The sequence below is a fragment of the Anoplopoma fimbria genome, chromosome 5 (genome assembly GCF_027596085.1).
Source record: "Anoplopoma fimbria isolate UVic2021 breed Golden Eagle Sablefish chromosome 5, Afim_UVic_2022, whole genome shotgun sequence".
Classification (NCBI taxonomy): Eukaryota; Metazoa; Chordata; class Actinopteri; order Perciformes; family Anoplopomatidae; genus Anoplopoma; species Anoplopoma fimbria.
This window is the reverse complement of record NC_072453.1, coordinates 7095217-7113811: the sequence shown is the minus strand read 5'-3', so window position 1 is coordinate 7113811 and position 18595 is coordinate 7095217. Positions and strand designations below refer to the sequence as shown.

Genomic DNA, 18595 nt, shown 5'->3' with positions numbered 1-18595 from the left:
ATTTATTAAAGAACCCGCAGCTCCACCCTTTTTAAAGGCATTTCTTCTCCTCTCCGGTCATCAGATCCACGCTGTGTTGTTGTGGATTGAATACTGCCCGGTTGGTGATATTTACCCCAGTGGATGCTCTTCCCTAAATCGCCTCCACAGCGGACGCAAACTGAGGGACACCCAGCCCGCCGCTCACTCGCGTTTGGCCGCCGTGGAGCATCTCTTCGTGGGGCCAGATGTGAGAGATTGGCGTTTCGGTGTCCACATCGACAAAGTTGTATTTATTTGTTTGGCCAATTGTTGTCTCACTCCCTTCGTGTGTCTTAATTCCGTCTCCGGGTGGGATTCATGGCGAGGCCGCTTCTCTCGTCTCCATCACGATCATCATCATCATCATCTGTGGGCACCGACACTGCAGGCAGGGCGGTGACGGCTGACGTCAGGGCCAAACACTGGTCCATGTTGGAGGAGAGCAGGTACAGCGGCATGTGATGCTGGATAATGCTTCATCAAAACACATGCACACTGACCAGCGTCAAATTAACTTTTACAGATATTATAAAAAAAATAGTGATCATCTAATAGATTTAGGGGACAGCTAGAAATAACACGCTACAACCTTGTGGAGGAAAAGGTTCATTATTAGTGACCATTAAGGGGTATTACAGTTTGATTTTATTTCTGTAAAATAACTTATCAGCCAATATTAGTTGCTCACCCTCCCCCCACAAAAAACAAAACAAACAGGTTTTACTATATTTAAATCTATTAGTAATTCATACATTTAATAGTTTTTTTTAGTAACTTTAGTAAGTAACTTATTGTAAAGTATCATACTGTTAAAATATTATCAGTAAGTTACTGGCAGCCATTTGCAAGTAACTTACTGTAAATAAAAATAAAGGTAGTTGTTACAGTGTATTGTTTTTTATACAGTAGCGGTGTTTTGATTGTGAAATCAAACAAAGTAATGAAAGTATTTACTTCATTTTTGGTTACAGTAGTAGTGTTATAACCGTACATGAAGAACAGTAATCTCGAGGTAGTATCATTTTGTTGACGGTTTTACACTATTACCTAAAGCCCAAGGTGAAGTCTTCAAATTGTTTTAGTACAGTTATTTAATCTTCATAAAGACAGTAAAGCAGCAGCATTGGAAAAGCCTGAACTAGAAAATGTTTGGCATTATAAGTTAAATGATGATTCCATTATCAAAACAGTTTATTTCAATAAACTAACATTTTCAGCAAAAATATTTTCGTAGTCTGAAATAGTGAAAAAAGCCCAACACGGTCTTACAATCAGTCTTATAATTTTAAGCACGACTTCAAACGTAGGATTTTAATGCATCTTACTAAAATGACGTGAGGGAGCAAGGAGCAATGTGGGATTACAAAAGACAGAAAAGGCCATACATTTATTAAACAAGATTGATTCCATTACAAACTAATTCAACCCCCATTTCATCTATTTGATTCAAAAGAGTTTCATAAGTATTAACACAACAGGCTCCATTTGTAGTGTTGATGTAAATGTTTTATGTACAGATTTTCATGATACTGCATGAGAGCAAGAGACAGAGAGAGAGAGAGAATGATAGAGAGAGAGAGCTCACGTTCACCTTTAACTGCTGAATGTGAAGCTCAGTTAACCAAAAACAACAAAGCTCTTATCAGAATTATTACCTTAATATAATTTAATATCATAGATGAATAATATAAGTATGACAAGACATCAACAACATGTATATCAGTCATATAAATTGCTCTCACACATCCCCTGATGTATTCAATTTATTTACTTCCTTAAATGCTTCAGCAACTTAAAAAGAATCAGAAATTAAATATGTAGAGTCAAGCAACTTTCAGTGTTTTGGCTTGACTTAAAGACATCATCACCACTGATCATTCAAAGTCCCACTAGTTCAACAATCATCAGTATAAAAAAACTCTGATTTCAAACTATTATCATTCCCCTAAATGCCATACTTATTTGGACAGGACTATTATCCTAAAATGCTCCCGCCCTAAATGTGAGACTTAAGTGACTGTAACATGTTTACCAGCTACTCTTCACAACACATTCTTCTTCATTTTCAAACATGCCTGCGAGTCCCCAGTGCCGCTCTGAGAGCCACTATACCTAGAGTCCATCTTCCTTTTCCCTTTGCTGTTAGTAGTCGATGCACCGTACGGCAGCGATGGTGGAGGCCAGCCGACGAGGCAGCAGTTTGGCCGTCTGTCTGTAGTCCTCTGGTTTGGCCCTCAGCAGGGTGACGATGTGCTGCAGGCCGCGGGACGGCTGCAGGCCCAGAGCGTCCATCACATTGCTCAGATAGTCTGTGGAGCAGGAACAGGAGTCATCCACACACAGTAACACAACTGGGAGCCACCATTTCAATGAATTGTTCCCTGTGAACATTCTGGTTTACTGTACCGATATCCGTGGCCAGCTGTTTAGTGGAATGAGTGCTCAGTTGGGGAATAAGCATGATGGCATCGCAGTAGGTCTGCATGGTTGCCCGAGCAATGGAGCCCAGCCAGTAGTCTGCAGTGTTGTCCAGTTCAGGAAGGTCATCGCCTGAGACAGAAGGAAGGTGATGTTTCATAAGTGCACCAGGTGTAAAGGGAACAAGGGTAAGTGGTGTGAGGTAAGAGATGTAGATACTTTATTTAGAGAGAGGGGGATTTAATATATGGTTTCATGCAGAAAGAGGAAACAGGAGAGGATAAAGGTCAAAATGATGTGAAGAAAATAAGGCCCCTAAGGCACCACCAAAAATGCACTTCAGTAATACACTACCGTTTTAAGTTTTTTGTTTTTTTTGGCAGCTCTGTGTTGCGTAATGACAATAAATTATCCTTGAATCTCTAAACGATTTGTAAGGATGCAGAAATAGGAGGAAGGGAACAGAGACAAAATACATCATGTGGAACATTAGATTTGGAGGAGAATCAGGGTCGATGGCCAGACACCTTGCTCTGGAGGGAATGGCAGCTTCCCAGCATGTAGGGCCATCTCTAGTGCCGGGTCCTCCTGAGTCACAAATGGCTCCAAGTGGAGAGGCAGAGACATGAGGTACTGTCCTATCTGGAAGGGAAGGAAGGACAGACTTTGTCTGGGAGCTACAGTATAAAGCTGTGAATATGTACAAAAGATTGCTAGTTTGTTTTATTTTATGAGGCAAGTTGTTTTGTGTCTGCACTGCATATTTGAAATAGTATCAATTATGATTTAGGAATTATTTTAATAAAGTTATGTTAATATTCCAGCCAAGCCCGACTAACATTTGTGATGTATTCTTGCGGTGACAGGCTGAAAGTTGGCAGGTCCTCTGTGTAGCTCTCGCCAAGACCAGGTGCCTCTTGTCTCTGAACAAAAACAAGAATCAAACACTTTGACGCGAGATAAAAATAGACACAGTACATCCATTCCTCAAATGCACACGCACAAAGGCATTCCAAAAGCTCTCAGCAATGCACTCAAATCGTGCAAATCACTGTTTGAAATCGAATTACGTAGTAACTTGACTCTTAATCACCTCCATCTTGGAGACAAGACAGAGCTGGTGTTTGATTTGCAGGAAGACGGAGTCGAAGGCCAGCTGGTTGGCCTGCTGGTTGAGTCTGATCAGAGCTGCTCTGGGCTCCGTTAACAGGCTGGAGTTACCTGTGCCCTTCTCCTGCAAGACAATGGGAACCAGATAGATTAAAAAACAGCTGCAGAGGAACCTCGATAAATCACCTGAAAACATGCAGTATAACAAGAGTCAGTTCTCTTCATATGACATCAACAAAAAAGAATCATTCCGACATCTTGCTCCGCTCCGTACCTTTAGGGAGTAGAGGACTTCCATCAGGCTGTTGTATTCAGTCATGTTTCCCCTCTGAAGGTAGTTGTATTCCTGCCAGGGGTTCTTGGTGGCGCTCTTCCTCTCTGTAGAGCTGGCCTCCTGGATGCCTGCAAGGCTGCGCGGGCTATACGACTCTGACAAGTACTTACCTGCCGTGCCAAGGATCCTATGGGAAGTATTGATTATATTAGGAGAATGCACACAATTCCTTAAAATCTGATTTTTGGCAGGGGGGCCCATGATTTACACCCATGTCAAAAGAAACTACAACTAGAACACTATGAAATAAACATGTCTCTTACTTGTTTGACAGCTGCTGCTCAAAGGCTCCACATTGTCTGAGCAGTTCTCCGCAAGTGGCAATAATCCTGCAAAACACACCATGAAAACATTTATCAATCCATCCATTTCTGCAATTTTTCTGCCAGGTCACGGTGGCAGCTTAGTAATACAAAAATCTTTACTTTAATGAAGTTGTCTCAAATGTAAAAAGACATTAACCTGACAGAGTTCTGAAAGGCTGTCCAGTCCTCCTGGAAAACAGATGCACTTGGTGTATCCTCCAGTTTACACTTCTTTCTGATTGACTGCAGTGTTGTGGAGAAGTCCGACACATACCTAGAACAAGCACAGTGTTAAGGCTGGCTACAGAAAGTAAGGTCCACATATACTAAAAAGTAAGCAAACAATTTCTATTAATAATGCAAAGGGGTTAATGCATAGTATGTGTTGTAGTATGTTATGACAGTTGCCAATAAAGGATTCTTACTTGGTGAAGAGAGCTTTGAGGGCTTTGAGGAGGCCACACACGGCCAGTCCGTCAGTCAGTTTGACGCAGCGGTCCACAGCAGCGCTGGCCAGGCCGAACAACTTGCCAACAGAGTGGCTCAACTCTTCCACACAATCAATAACCTCACCATGTTCCTAAAGAGAGGAGAACATATGGAGACAAGAGGCGACATAAACACAGAGAGAACAAGTGAAAATAGGATGTGAATCTGAATAAAACAGTTGTGGCTGTGTTAGTTTTAGTAAAACTATTATGTTATGTTATGTGTTTGTGTGTGTGTGTGTGTGTGTGTGTGTATGCATGGTGTCTAACCAAAGGTACAGCACTGATCTGGATGAGGAGGTGAGCTTCCTCCAGATCTCCATACTGTAGTTGATAAGGTTTGTAGGGGTCATACAGCGCACAGACCAGCTCAGTCACCTTCAGCAGATTATTTTCACCTGGCGAGGAAACACAGAAAAAACATAAAGACCTAACTCCACCCACATCTGAAGTATCCACACTCATGTCTCTGCACTGACCCAGGTGCGGCAACATGGCGGCCTCCAGGCTGTGTCCGAAGGTGGAAGTGGTTTGATGGAGTTCCAGCAGTGTGTCTAGGCGCTGCTCTTGGGCTGCTCGCTCCACGGCTGAGCTCAAGCACACGGGGATGGATGGGACCATGGCCCCCAGAGTTTGGATCAGCAACACTGTCACCACCTCATACGGGTTCTTGAACACCTGGTTCAGTATGGGTAATGTGCAAACATTTAAAAGAGCATTCTGACGGACAGTATTTATAGACTGCAAACATTGCCTCCGTTATTGCTATATGAATAACCTTAACAACAAACATACCACCCGTGATTTGGATCCCTATCCATCCTTTTTAAATAGTGTGTGAGCATTGTTGGAACTTTACCAGTGCAACTGGTTAAACAGTCCCTATTATGATATTTTCCTTGTGCATATTTTTATCTCAAGTTACAGTTACAACATGTTTACATGCGTTAATGCTCATAATCCGCCTTGTTTTTCTCATCCTGGCTGTCTTGCAGCACCTCTTCTCACCCTCTCTCTGAAATGCTCCGTTGTAGCGCTTGCTCCTCCCTCCAGAAACTAAAGTCAGCCCTGATTGGTCAACTAGCCCGCTCTGTTGTGATTGGTCAACATTTCACATTTCAAAAAACTCTTCCTCCAGAGCTTCAGCTCCATCTCTCTCTTTTGTTGTTTGAGGGCCAAACTAGCCGGAAGGAGTTTTACGTCACTTCTGTAACATTGTGACCTCATGAAGTTACGGAAGCGAAGGAGAGAATTCAATGGAGCCGTTTCAGGAGCTCAGGAGCTTCTGATGGGGAGGGTAACTCCTTTTAGGCGTTGACTTCAGGTTTTACACTCTACGGACCTTTTACATACCATAGACCATTTTACAGAAATATATATAACACACTAAAGGAGAGGGGAAAAGTGAAAAAGCATAATAGGGCCACTTTAAGTGTCTACAGGTGTGCCTCACCTGGCTGCTCCACTGTAGTTGAGAGTGCCACGAAGAGAGCAAGGTGTCGTAGAATTCAGACAGCTGCTGATTCAGATTGAGCTCACTCTGAGAGAGATCCTGCCACGTGCTCACCAACTGGCCCTGGAGATGCCAAAACAGACGTTCATTAAAAAAAAAGAACATCAGACCATGCCTACACCAAACAGGTAAAACATATAAGGATATTATTTGGATTTTTTATCAATTCATTATGAAGGTAAGGGAGAGGCATGTGCCGCCTACCTTGTGACACTTATAGTAGTAGGCAAGGAGCTGTGGCATTCTATCTATCTCTGTGAAGACCTTAACAAACAGCTTGGCTTGGTCTGCAGAGAAAACACGTGGAAACAAGTATTCTTAGTTTACGCTGAAAGTGAACTACAGTGAACAGAGGAAGTGAAGCTGGAATAAATATGACACACAAAAGCCCAACTCACCCATAGACATGGAATTAAAGGTTGATACTATTTGCGGGCTGGCCAGGGCCTCCAGTCTGTTTTTCAGAGCCTCCAGGTGGACACACTTTTCAGAGTAGTCCGGTGTGTCCACCAGCATGGCCAGGCTGCTCTGCATGCTGGTCAGTTTGGAGGAAATGACTGCAAAGTCCTGGAAAAGAAAGATAACATATTAAAGATCAATGTCCGCAAAGTAGTATTTTAATATTATATCATTGGTTGTTAGTTGCTAAATACATGACTTTTAGTTACATACATTATTTTTCAGAAATATGAAAATTTCAATGGTCTTAATTGACCTAAATAGAATCAGTTCATATCAACTGCTTAGAAAAATGCTTGAGTCTGTGAGGGGCCATTGCCTTGGTTGTCTTGCACACTTCAATGAATTGGAACTATTCCTAGAACATTAAAATAAATTGAATATGCATAGAGTCATATTACATTAAAAGCTTAAATTCCACTCCAACAGTCTAATTTAAATGGATGTGGGCCAGGACGAGTAGCAACGATTCATGATCCCTTAGCGGCAAGGCAGACAGAAATATAACAAGTAAAGACCTGTGATGTCGTCTTTCATTTATACCTGTGTTTTGAAGGTCTCTTCAATGTCTGCACTCAGTGTGCTCCATTTGTCAGCCTCCTGCAGAGCTTCGGCTGCCAGCTGCATGCGGCTTTTCACTTGATCTATCTCCACCAGGACCTGGTGTATAGGAAAAACACAATATAAAAGTCTGAGAAACATCCTTAGAGCATCTCAGCACCATGCACACTTTATTGCCACTGTCAGGCTTTGCTTATTATCAAAGAAATGATTTCATCATGAGTTCAAAAACATTGGGTTAACACTTTAAGAGTCTATGTAGATTTGCTTTGTTTTACATGCAATATATAACTTGTGAACCATGAATATACTTCAAGTATGCATATGCTATATACAGTATGTAGTAATGACATGGTGCTTGAACTTATGCATACCTGCATAGACTGTACAGTGTCCTGCTCAAACTTCTTGATGTCCTCTTTGACCAGAACCATTTGCTCCTTGAGGAAAGAAGCCTCCTGTTTCAAAGCCTCCACGTCTCGTAGCACTCTGGGCATATTTTGGAGTGCCTGATTACTGCTCTCTACACAAAGAAACGCAGGAGTATTTCAGTTAATGAAGGATATAACAAGACAAGTATAACTTCCATAACATTATATCATAGTGGGTGCCATTCTAAGAAGAAATTGCCAACGGTCATTTCATGCAGTTCTTTTTGGTATGGGTTTCAAAAAGAGTAAAAGAAGAAAAAACAACTTACTGCTGCACCATCTACAGATTGGTGTGGTTTGTATAATCTTCTCTACATCTGAAATGTTTCACTTTCACCATGTTTCAAGTAAAGGCTGCACAGCTGTTCACTCATTATTTACTTTACAGTCAGTTGCCAGTTTATTAGGTTCACCTAACACAGCAGTCTTACAATCTATCCTACCTTCATGAATGTTTGTTCAAAGTGTTCAAGAGGTGTTGATTCAATGACAGATGTTTATATAATTGTGTCCACCCCATCTGTATCAATGAGGGTGCATTACAGTTAAAACACCACCACAAACTGCATCCTCCAAAATTCATGAAGTTGAATCATCACCTCACTTAAACAGTTTCAACCAAACAGTAAGGGACTATTTACTGCAGGACTACCATGACTGTGTTAGTTTTAAGTAGGTGTACTTAGCAAAGTGGTAACTGAGTGTATTTAAAGGATTCACATAAACAATGTTGTCCTTGAATGATCAATTGAAACAGCTGAAAGATCTACTATTATGTCCCTTGCCATTGTCCTTTAGGTTAACCCGTTTTCTGATGATGAATCTGGTAATGCCATCATGACATCGTGTTATCTGAATTGCTGCAAAATTACAAACTATTTCACAAAGCTGCATATTTTAGGACAGGGGTTTCTCTAACTGCATCAAATTCAAGTCAAGGATGGACAACAAATCACCACATAACATATCACAGTCTAGTCCGTGATGAAGAACTGTCATGTCAGTAGCAAGCAGCCAAGTCCCAATAAACTCACTCAATAAACTGACAGCTTTATAAGATAGTACAGTTTAATACAACAGTATCACAAAAAGGTTTTTTTAAACGCAGTTTGTGTTGCTGTCAACTTGTAGTGCAAATACTAAGGGATGTTTTTAATAGTCAGGACAAGTCTAACGTTACACCTGACACAAGCAGAAACAAACAGAGCAATACTGCAGGTGTCACCATCAACCCTGAACACTGAGTGCCAGCAAGGAGGAAATGCCCAAAAGATACACACTACAAACGTCATTACTTCACTTCAAATATTTACCCTCAATGGAATTGTTGACTTCCTGGATGAACAGCTGCAGCTTCATGACCAGCGTGGCTGCGTGTGTGTCCGCCTTCCCCGGCGCGTCCTTCTGCACCACCTTGAAGGCTCCGTTCACCCAGTCCTTCACATCAAACTCATCGTCCAGGAATTTGGAGAAATCCATGTCGCCTCTTCGAGAAGCTGGGCGTCGTTCACTCACACAGTACAGTCTGTGTCATCGAGCCATGGCTAACGTTGGCTAATTTTTCCCAAACAATGGCTTCGAGACGAATATAAAATAAATAGCCCAGGAAAATGAAATGATCATCACAACTAAATATAGTTCCAGCAAGGCGACGGCTTCCTCCAGAGTTGTTTCTAAATGTCTACGGCTTTAAAGGGAGAAAAGTAAACACATAGTTGTGAGTGTTTGATGCTGGCACATAGCTGGCAGCGGTACTGACACTTGACAACAACTTCCTCTTTGTTCTTTCTATTTATCTTCCGTGGAAAACAAGAGCCAACGAAACAAAGTGACCTGCTGAAATAAAATGTTGAACCAAAATGTTGTTTAAGTGACATTACGTTAAGAAAATGTTTTCCTTTAGTGTTTTTGAATGAAGTTGTATTTAATTAGATTTAAAAAGAAAGGAGAAACACACGAGCAGTTAGCTTGAAGTAGTGCCACAATTAAGTACATCCGTGTAGAAACGTGATTTTTTTTTTTTGTTGGTATTTCTAGGTCTGCAGCGTGAATGTAGGAGCTCTGTCTCCCCCTGGAGGCGAACATTAAAACAAACCAGGTTTGAGCAAAAAAAAATGCATTTCTTTTTTTATAACTATCATCTGTTGCAACAGCAAAAACATAATAGACAAGTAATTCTCAGTGTGCCTGCAGTTCATTTTTTATTTACTTCCAAGTTTGGGCAGCAAGTAACTAATACTGTTCTTAACAGCTGATTTATGGAGTTTTTGCACAGTGTGTCTGGATTCCCTAAAGCAGTGGTTCTCAACCTTTTTTCAGTGATGTACCCCCTGTGAAATACTTTTTTAGCCAAGTACCCCCTAACCAGCGCAAAGCATTTTTGGTTGAAAAAAAGATGTAATACTAAGCGCTCTGCCATCAGTGTCTGATTTATTAAACTGTCAACACTGACGATTGCATTGTTGCATTAAATTCAGTTTATGAACTTACACTTATATTTTATTGAATATTTATTAAATAACAATTTTTAAAGGATTTCTGAATGGATGCTAATTTTAAATATATATATTTTTAAATATACGTACACGTACCCCCTGGAGTGCGTTCACGTACCCCCAGGGGTACACGTACCCCCATTTGAGAACCACTGCCCTAAAGGAACATTTGATACATTCAAACTTTTATTAATGCTGCTGAGCATCAACAGAAAATCATCCTTCATCATAGTTAACAAACACACATTAGTGTATATTTATGTATTTGTAAAATGGCACTGGGCAGGAAGCGATGGGCACACAGCAGAGGTCATTAAATAGGTCAGGGAGCCATTGGAGACGTGCTGTTGCTTTAACAAGTCCTCACCGAGGCCGCTTTAACTGTAATCCCACGTCCTAGGCCCAACCAAATTCTGCTTTGGTTATTTCATATCTGCTGCAACTGACATTTATGACCACACACACAGCTGGTTTCATCAATATTATTCAAATGAGAAGGGCAGTGAATGACTATATGGAAAGTGGAGCTGAAAGGCAGTGAAGCTACAGAAAACACACCTCATCCAGTTTCTAGCCGCGTTCTGTGAGGGAATACCATCATCATTTAATGAAATGGGAATAATTGGTGATATTAAGGACACAATGTCCAAGGCGGTGTTTTCTCCTTCTACTCTGTTATCCGGCCGAGGCGGGCTGCACATGGCCCAGATCATCCTGTCTCTGGTCACCTTTGTCCTGGCTGCCTTCAGAGGAGGGAGCAGTCACACCTACTGGAACTACGCTATGTTCACCTGGGCCTTCTGCCCCATCATGACCCTCATCATCACCATCATTGAGATGTTCAAGCTCGATATTATACTCAACTTGTTTTGCATGGACTGGTCTGACTTCGCCACCGGGATGGCCATGTCCTCTACGCTCATGACCGTCTCTGTCGCCATCACTTATGCCAACTTCTATGCCTGCCTGAAATGCCTGTACGGCTGGATAGTGAGTATATTTGCTTTCTTGTGTGGCTTTGTCTACACCCTTGAAGTGGTGAAGGACAAATTCATGGACAAGAAGAAAGCTAGCTACCTGGCTGCTCTGCCTGGATTCTGGAAGGTTATGGAGGCCTTTGTGAGCTGCATGATTTTTATATCACTGACGGGCTACAGAGACAAGCCAGCTCTGATCATGTGTGTTATAGCATACGCCATTCCTTTCCCCATCCTCCCTCTAATCATAGCCACCAACATCCTGAAGAAACTGAAGCATTGTTTGCCCTTTAACCTGGACCGGTTTGTGTTCATCTTTCTGGTGATCTCTGTTGTGCTGTATACATTTGCTGCTATCATGTGGCCCATATTTATGTTCAGGAACAACCCTCGACCCAGTGAGTGTCCACCCAGCTTCTGTATCTGGTCCATACAGTTTATGGTTGCATTTATGACGTATGTGAATCTCATTCTCTTCACACTGGATCTCATTTTTACCGTGCTTGGCATCTGTGGCTTTAAACGCACATAGACTTTTTCCATCCTCTTTATTTAAACCTCCTGAGATTTTTTTAAAGATTTTTATGGGGATCTTTGGATAGGACAGATGGACAGGAATTGGGGAGGGGACGACATGCAGCAAAGGGCCACGGGTCGGCTTCAAATTCACCCTCCCTGGTGAGCTACCAACCTCCAAACATTGTAAATGTATTCTACTGGGACCTCACATACAGATAAAAGCAGAGCAGAAACAGCACTGTGTCTGTACACTAATAATGGATTTTGGCCTTCAAAATCCATTATTAGTGTACAGACAGAGATAAAATGTAATTTACATATACCAGCTAATTTAACAATAAGCTGGTGGGTATTGTCCAATTTATTAGAGATTCAATGTAAAGTTTTTATTGTTTGATGTACAATTAACACTAATGTATAATTCAGCTCTATGCATATTTTTGTCACTGTCTGTTTTTATATTTCCTAATGTGCTGCTGTGAAATATAAACTGTATATGGCCCTGCCGATTAACATTTAAAGGGGTAAAATGTGTTGCAGTTAATCTGTTTGAAATGATGAATGAACACACCTGTGTTTCCTGAGATCTGTCAGCCACAGACAGATGAGGGCTGGAGTACCGAAATAAAAATAAAGTGACGCTCTGATAATGACATATTTGTGACCTCATCTTTTCCCATAGTAGATGAAAAGGCTTAAAATGACAGAAGTAATGTGTACGTATTTGGATGTGAAAGAGAGATATACAATTGTCAGTTTGCAGTTGAATTTCCCAATTAAATCTCGAAAAACACATTCTGATCTGGTTAAGGTGAAATCAAACAATTCATTTAATTTCAAGCGTTTGATCCTTAGAAAATAAAGGTAACAGAGATGAAAAATGAAAAAAAAAGTGGAAAGGGAAGTTCATTTTAACCCATAAGAGAGTAAATGTAAATTTACTTTTGCCTGACGGATCAATTACTGAAAAAACATAGACATGAATTGCAGCATCTATAGGTTTTTTACCACAACATACTGGACCAACCTACAGATTAGAACTGGAACAAACTAGAAAGAGTCAAGAGTGCAAAAGCTGTCTCCTTCCACTTCAGACATTCATGGCACATGAAGCAAAACACAATGGCACACTGAGCAATTCATGAATCATTGAGTTTTGATTAAAAGGGAAGTATGCAAATGAAGCCCGCCTGCCGTGTAAGACGTGGCTCTACCTGAATATGACAATGGGACATCAGTAGAACAAAGAATGACCTCAAAGTACGGTTCATTTTGAAGAGTACCGGTATCACTGAGGACACTTTTAAATTCCTACTTTTTGTTCCTTAATCTGAGCATCATGTGTGGCCCATTCAAGGGCTGTCAGGGCATTTTGCGCCTCCTGGAGATAATCTTCAGCGCTTTATCTTTCATTATCGTCATCTTCAGAGGACGGATGGTGAGTCCGTGGGGAGTCTGGTGTGAGTTTGTCTGGTTTTTCTGCATCGCTGTGCCCCTGGTCCTGACCGTGGTGGAGGCCAAAAAGTGGCACATCCTCCTGGCTGTCTTCCTCCCCGACTGGACCGACCTGACTTGCGGGCTGACCACCGTGTGTGCTGTGATGATCACCTCGGCCACAGTCATCTTTGCAGCTGTTTTTGTCTGCCTCTCCTGCTTCGTCAACATCCTGTGTTTCCTCATCTCCCTGGTCGCCACCGTCTTCTTCCTGATCGACGGTGTCATGCAAAAAAAGATGTTTCCGAGCGGCTACCTGACCAGCCTGCGAGGAGGACTCCGCACAACAGAGGCCTTCATAACGTGTATTATTCTCACTGCTGCCGGTGACCACTTTGTGAATGGTGAATGGTCCTTTCGCCCACTCTGGATGATATGCAGCATCATCGTGTTTGCTGTTTGCCTCCTGGTTACTGTGGTCATCATAGTTCTCCATCTGCTCAAGCTACTGCAGTGTCTGCTCTCATTCAAGCTGAGTGTGATGGAGCTTGTGTTTAACATCGTGACAGTGCTGTTGTACCTGCTGGCTGTCATTCTGTGGTCCGTCTTTGGTTACAAGCGCAAAATGTACAATCCTTACATCTGTCAAAAGTGTTCATTCGTAGATATGAATATTGTTAACATTGGAGCCATTGTCAATATTGTCTTTTACATCGTGGACCTGGTTTTATCCTTCAGATCTCTCTAGAAAATGATATTCATGTGGGGATGAAGATGAAAATACTGATTTCTTTTTGTGTTTAATTACTTCGGTGACAAGGAAAATACTAATTGGATAGTAGATATATATAAGTACTGCATGATGCCCAAACTCATGTGAAATATTAGTCTCCTACATTGCTGTAAAGGAGTGTTCAGCTGCTTTTGTTTTTGTTTGTTTTGGCTATGTCAAATTGTTTTGCATACTTAATTGTAAAAACTGTGAATCATTTATGAATAATGTGAATTTCTTGTCAAATTGAAATGACTAAAGGCGTATCATTTATTTTGAAATTATGTCAAAGCTGTGTTTCACCAGAGTGGACGATGCAGTCTCACACGTAGTTATCATTTAAAAAATGTTATTGCCAGAGTCAGTAGTAGACATTTGACTGTTGCTGCTATGTTTTATTGCCTCTCTGTTACCACAACAATAGATCAGAGAAAGTATATTCAAATCTCACATCTCTGGCATTTACATGCCGTGAAACTGAGATAGTGAATGCAAATGTCTAGCGAATACCTATAGCTGTTACCAAAGTAAAATGGTACTAACTTTTTTAACATAAAATGTATTTACACACATTACATGATTCCATTATCAGTAAAAATAGGCATATACAAACAATGCTTCATTGAACCCCCCAAAAAGAAGTTCTGGTTGTGAGGCAACAGAGTGTGCACTGCAGCACCTAGCTCCTTCAGGCCTCCTCTGGTTCCTCAAACTCCACAGTCTCCAGCACACCCTGAAAACAGAAGTAGTGGGAGTTGCAGTAGACTGGAGGCTTGTTGGGAGTCGAGCCCACCACTTCTGGTTTCAACGAGGCGAAGGGGTTGGCTCCGCTTCCCTTCATGTCCATCTCCAACTCCAACAGGATCTGCAGGGAGTAGGTCATCTCTGTCTCACTGCGGGTGGAGCACAAGAAGCATCATCAGCCATTACACATTACACACACCCATGTATGAATTCACGTGGGTGACAAGAGAGCAGGGAGATAATAGAGGGTGGCCTGGGTTGGATGTGGACGTAGCACATTCAGGCCTATTGTCACATACTTGTGTAACACATATACTACAGCTATATGCTAATAACAATGCGTCAATGTGCCAATTTGTATACTATACACAGTAATGATCCGATATGGTTTCATAAATTCTGTGAACTCTTAATCCAGAGCTCAAAGCATTTATAATTAACTTACTGGAATTTTTAAACGTGTAACTGTTTTTCATCTGTAATGAATTACTGTGACATTTTTTTAAATTTAGATATCATAATTCTGCAGTCGAGGAAGATGTATTAAGTTAATTTATTAATTAAAAGCAATACTATAATATAAAATACCCCTAAATGTATTTTAAGTACGACAGTAGAGGTGATCATTATGCTGACTGGCTCCTGTCAGTGTTATAATATTACATTATTGAATCAACATATTCATTTTAACAACGTTATGTACTTTTGGGCCATTACAGTGTTTTACTGTATATCCTGATTATACACTGTTTGTATAAAATCTTGGTCTAAAAATGTAAAATAAATGTAGAAGAAGAAGTATAAAGAATTTAAATGGACTATTCAAGTAAAATTACATTAAAACTGTAGTGAAGCAGAGAACCTGAGTGAATGTACTTAGTTACTTTCAACCACTGTGCATTTCTGTGAGGTATATTCTCTGTGTGTGTGTGTGTGTGTGTGTGTGTGTGTGTGTGTGTGTGTGTGTGTGTGTGTGTGTGTGTGTGTGTGTGTGTGTGTGTGGCTGTTATTCGTTAACACTCACTTGAGAGCAGTGAAAAGGGAAGGAATCTCGTAATCCCTGAGGAGCAGTAGTGTGGGAAGCCAGCCCTGATCCAGGCCCTGACTGGCATCAAATCCTTGAAACAAAAAGATGTGAATGAAAACCAATAATTAAAAAAAAGAGTTCAGTGTGAACCAAACAAAAAAAAAAAAATCAGATTTTAGAGTTTAAAAGTGAGTTTTGTATATTTTGTGACAGAAAGGATGTTCTCACCTGGATGAAATCCAACCACCAGGTCCGGCTTGGCTGCTTCCTCTTTATCCACCACGTCTTCCCAGAACTGGTGGTAGAGGCCCTTGTAGGCGCTGATGTAGACTCTCTGCCTGGGTCCAGCCCCACTGAGAGGAGGCCTCACGATGGGGCCGCTCACCACCTCTGGTCCCACCATGACTATGGTGATACCCTGGTGTCCAGGGAACATGTTGTTCAGCTCATCGTAGTCCGTCAGTCTGGCTGCCAGAGTCTCACTGTGGCCCGCCCCCACCAGGTGAATGGTGAGAGGTTTGGAATAAGGGTTAAGGCCGAACAGCCTCATGGCCCAGGCTATGGTCAGCGGCCTGGAGAAGAACTCGCTGCAAACCCTCCACAGTGACTGCTTCAGGTCCTGGTCGTCAGGCTGAGGCCTCCCAGCGTCGGTCCACAAGTCTTTCATGTTTGCTCCTTTCAAAATGGGATCGAGGCGAGCTGTTAGATCTCCCTGCATCGCAAGCCAGTCATCCCAGCCTTTAACCTCTGACTGGGGCTTTGACCACTTCTCTGTAGGGAATGGAAGGCATCCTGATGATGGGGGGAAAAAATATAATTAGTTTAGTAGTTTAATAGATGTAAAGACAGTTTGAGTAATGTTAACTATCCTTTATTACATATTACTTATTGGCAGAAGAAGAAATAACATCCTCTGGCTTTTGTGATTGTTTGTGTGGACTGTCTTTCATTTCTGTGTTACCTTTGAATAAAAGCCATTCCACGACTCTGTCAATGGCAGCCAGACGCAGCTGTGAGCAGAACTTCTTGTGTTTGGGCCAGTCCTCCTTCTGACAGTCTTTACAGCAGTAGTAAACATTCAGACATCTGTGCAAAGACATGAGGAAAGTGACAGATCTGAGATTGTAACATGACTCTCACTGATGAAGGAATATGATTGATGCACAGGCCTGCTGGCTGAGATCGTGTTTGTTTGTTTGTTTGTTTGTATTTCACCTGGTACAACGCTTCAGGCTCTGGCAGTTTGAAAGTTGATTTTGACCCTTATCGCAAGAGGCACAGATTTGATAAGATTCCTCCATCTTCTCAAACATCTCTTTTTGAGACTGGAAGGTCATGGCTTTGACCTTGGTATCCAGACCAGCTCTGGACGGACAAATAAAAACAAAAAAACATAAATACAATAGAATTAATGACCAGTAACTCTTTAGTAAATTGGACAAAAAAAGTTATAAAAACCACAGGCTAGCATAACATTGCCAATTTTAGACAATGACATAGCATGTGAAACTTAAGGCTACGTTTCTATTCTTAGACTGGAACATTTGCTTCAGTGTGAGGAGAGGGGAGCAGTAACGCTGACACACACACACACACACACACACACACACACACACACACACACACACACACACACACACAGGGGTCTGGCTGTGCGAGACTAGCAGTGGAGTAACTGAATGGAGAGATTCATAACGAATATACAGTACCAGTCAAAAGTTTGGACACACCTTCTCATTCAACTACTTTGAAGAATCTAAAATATAAAAAATATAAAAAAAAAAAATAAAAAAAAAATAAAATAAAAAAAATAAATTGTGCACTATTCAGAAATGTTTTTGTTTGTACAGTACCAGTCAAAAGTTTGAACACACCTTCTCATTCAATGGTTTTTCTTCATTTTTTTTTTTTTTTTCTACATTGTAGATTAATATTGAAGACATCCAAACTATGAAGGAACACATATGGAATTATGTGGTAAACAAACAAATGCTCAACAAACCAGAATATGTTTTATATTTTAGATTCTTCAAAGTAGTTGAATGAGAAGGTGTGTTCAAACTTTTGACTGGTACTGTACAAACAAAAACATTTCTGAATAGTTGCACTGAAGCTGAATAATGACAACCCCGACAGATAACGAATGATATGAAACAGGCAGCAGCGGCTTGAGACACCTGAACTCTGACTTCTATGGTGCCGTAAAGTGGTGTTGGTGGCGTAAATATAGAACTATTCTTCAAGATGAAAGTAAAGTTGTGGCAATGACTTTACTTACTTCTCAGTTTCCGTCATTTGTGAACGAGTCTGCCACTCACGGCCTGTGCACTGTTTCTTCTCCTGCTGCTTCTCCTCGGGTTGGTCATCTGAGCGGCCTGTTGGGGGCAGCTGGTGACACATATATAGCACCTGTGCTTTTCCTTCTAGAAAGATCCGACAACTCCAGACCCTTCCTGACTTTTACAGCCATACATCTGACCAAAACAACGTGCTAATATCTGTGCATAGTTTTCATTGCAAGAAAACACCATGAACTAATCCATTACTGTAGTAAAAGATGCCAACCCATCATCATTATTATTATTATTGAAGTTACCTTCATTAATTCTAATTACAACTCACTAGGACATTAAAAAAGCCCTTACCCTCCTATTACAATCACAATGGTACCTATATGTTTATGTGCATCCACTGTTCTCCACTAGAGGGCAGTGTCGCACTGTAAAAACAGACTGCAAGACATTCACTTCTGATGGAGCAAAACAAGGAACACACATACAGTAAGTGTAATGGTATGTTTAATACATTGGTATCAGTGTCATGATTCAGCATTATAAGTTGTTTTCACACAGAAATTCAAAAATCTCTAGAGCAATTCAGTTTTCATTGTTACACATAGCAGTTTCTCAAGCAGGTCTGTCATATATATATATATATATTGTCTTAATGTGCCAATTCAAGTGACTAATGCTAAATTATAGGACAAT

General features: G+C 41.1%; 4 protein-coding genes across 4 annotated transcripts; 2 read left to right on the top strand and 2 right to left on the bottom strand.

The window, feature by feature from the left end:
* Positions 1-1254: 1254 nt before the first annotated feature.
* Positions 1255-9440, bottom strand: cog7 (component of oligomeric golgi complex 7). Its single transcript, XM_054598803.1, has 17 exons — positions 8954-9440; positions 7584-7732; positions 7192-7308; positions 6588-6756; positions 6394-6476; positions 6130-6252; positions 5156-5354; positions 4947-5074; positions 4614-4768; positions 4346-4462; positions 4147-4212; positions 3824-4010; positions 3533-3673; positions 3279-3362; positions 2967-3081; positions 2428-2571; positions 1255-2330 (listed from the first exon to the last, which is right to left on the bottom strand). The coding sequence occupies exons 1-17, from the start codon at positions 9117-9119 to the stop codon at positions 2164-2166; spliced, it is 2310 nt and encodes a 769-aa protein (XP_054454778.1). The 5' UTR covers positions 9120-9440; the 3' UTR covers positions 1255-2163.
* Positions 9441-10777: 1337 nt separating this feature from the next.
* LOC129090926 (myeloid-associated differentiation marker-like protein 2) lies at positions 10778-11644 on the top strand. The gene has a single exon (XM_054598314.1). It carries the CDS (start codon positions 10778-10780, stop codon positions 11642-11644), a length of 867 nt encoding a protein of 288 aa, XP_054454289.1.
* Positions 11645-12970: 1326 nt separating this feature from the next.
* On the top strand, positions 12971-13813 carry LOC129091784 (myeloid-associated differentiation marker-like protein 2). Its single transcript, XM_054599479.1, has one exon. The coding sequence runs from the start codon at positions 12971-12973 to the stop codon at positions 13811-13813; it is 843 nt and encodes a 280-aa protein (XP_054455454.1).
* Positions 13814-14525: 712 nt separating this feature from the next.
* Positions 14526-17964, bottom strand: LOC129091719 (putative protein MSS51 homolog, mitochondrial). The gene is made up of 6 exons (XM_054599416.1): positions 17887-17964; positions 16824-16973; positions 16570-16694; positions 15837-16400; positions 15606-15699; positions 14526-14730 (listed from the first exon to the last, which is right to left on the bottom strand). The coding sequence occupies exons 1-6, from the start codon at positions 17901-17903 to the stop codon at positions 14526-14528; spliced, it is 1155 nt and encodes a 384-aa protein (XP_054455391.1). The 5' UTR covers positions 17904-17964.
* Between the last annotated feature and the right edge of the window lie 631 nt (positions 17965-18595).

Bases quoted from the DNA above. Each gene is read 5' to 3' on its own strand.
- LOC129090926 (XM_054598314.1), top strand. From the start codon at position 10,778: ATGTCCAAGGCGGTGTTTTCTCCTTCTACTCTGTTATCCGGCCGAGGC.
- LOC129091719 (XM_054599416.1), bottom strand. The intron at 16,695-16,823 runs GTGAAATACAAA...GTCTTTGCACAG, and splicing joins AGCCTGAAGCGTTGTACCAG to ATGTCTGAATGTTTACTACT. The intron at 14,731-15,605 runs GTGAGTGTTAAC...CTCCACCCGCAG, and splicing joins TCCCTTTTCACTGCTCTCAA to TGAGACAGAGATGACCTACT.
- LOC129091784 (XM_054599479.1), top strand. From the start codon at position 12,971: ATGTGTGGCCCATTCAAGGGCTGTCAGGGCATTTTGCGCCTCCTGGAG.
- cog7 (XM_054598803.1), bottom strand. From the start codon at position 9,119: ATGGATTTCTCCAAATTCCTGGACGATGAGTTTGATGTGAAGGACTGG. The intron at 6,477-6,587 runs GTGAGTTGGGCT...TTTTCTCTGCAG, and splicing joins CTTTAATTCCATGTCTATGG to ACCAAGCCAAGCTGTTTGTT. The intron at 4,463-4,613 runs GTAAGAATCCTT...TGCTTGTTCTAG, and splicing joins CTCAAAGCTCTCTTCACCAA to GTATGTGTCGGACTTCTCCA.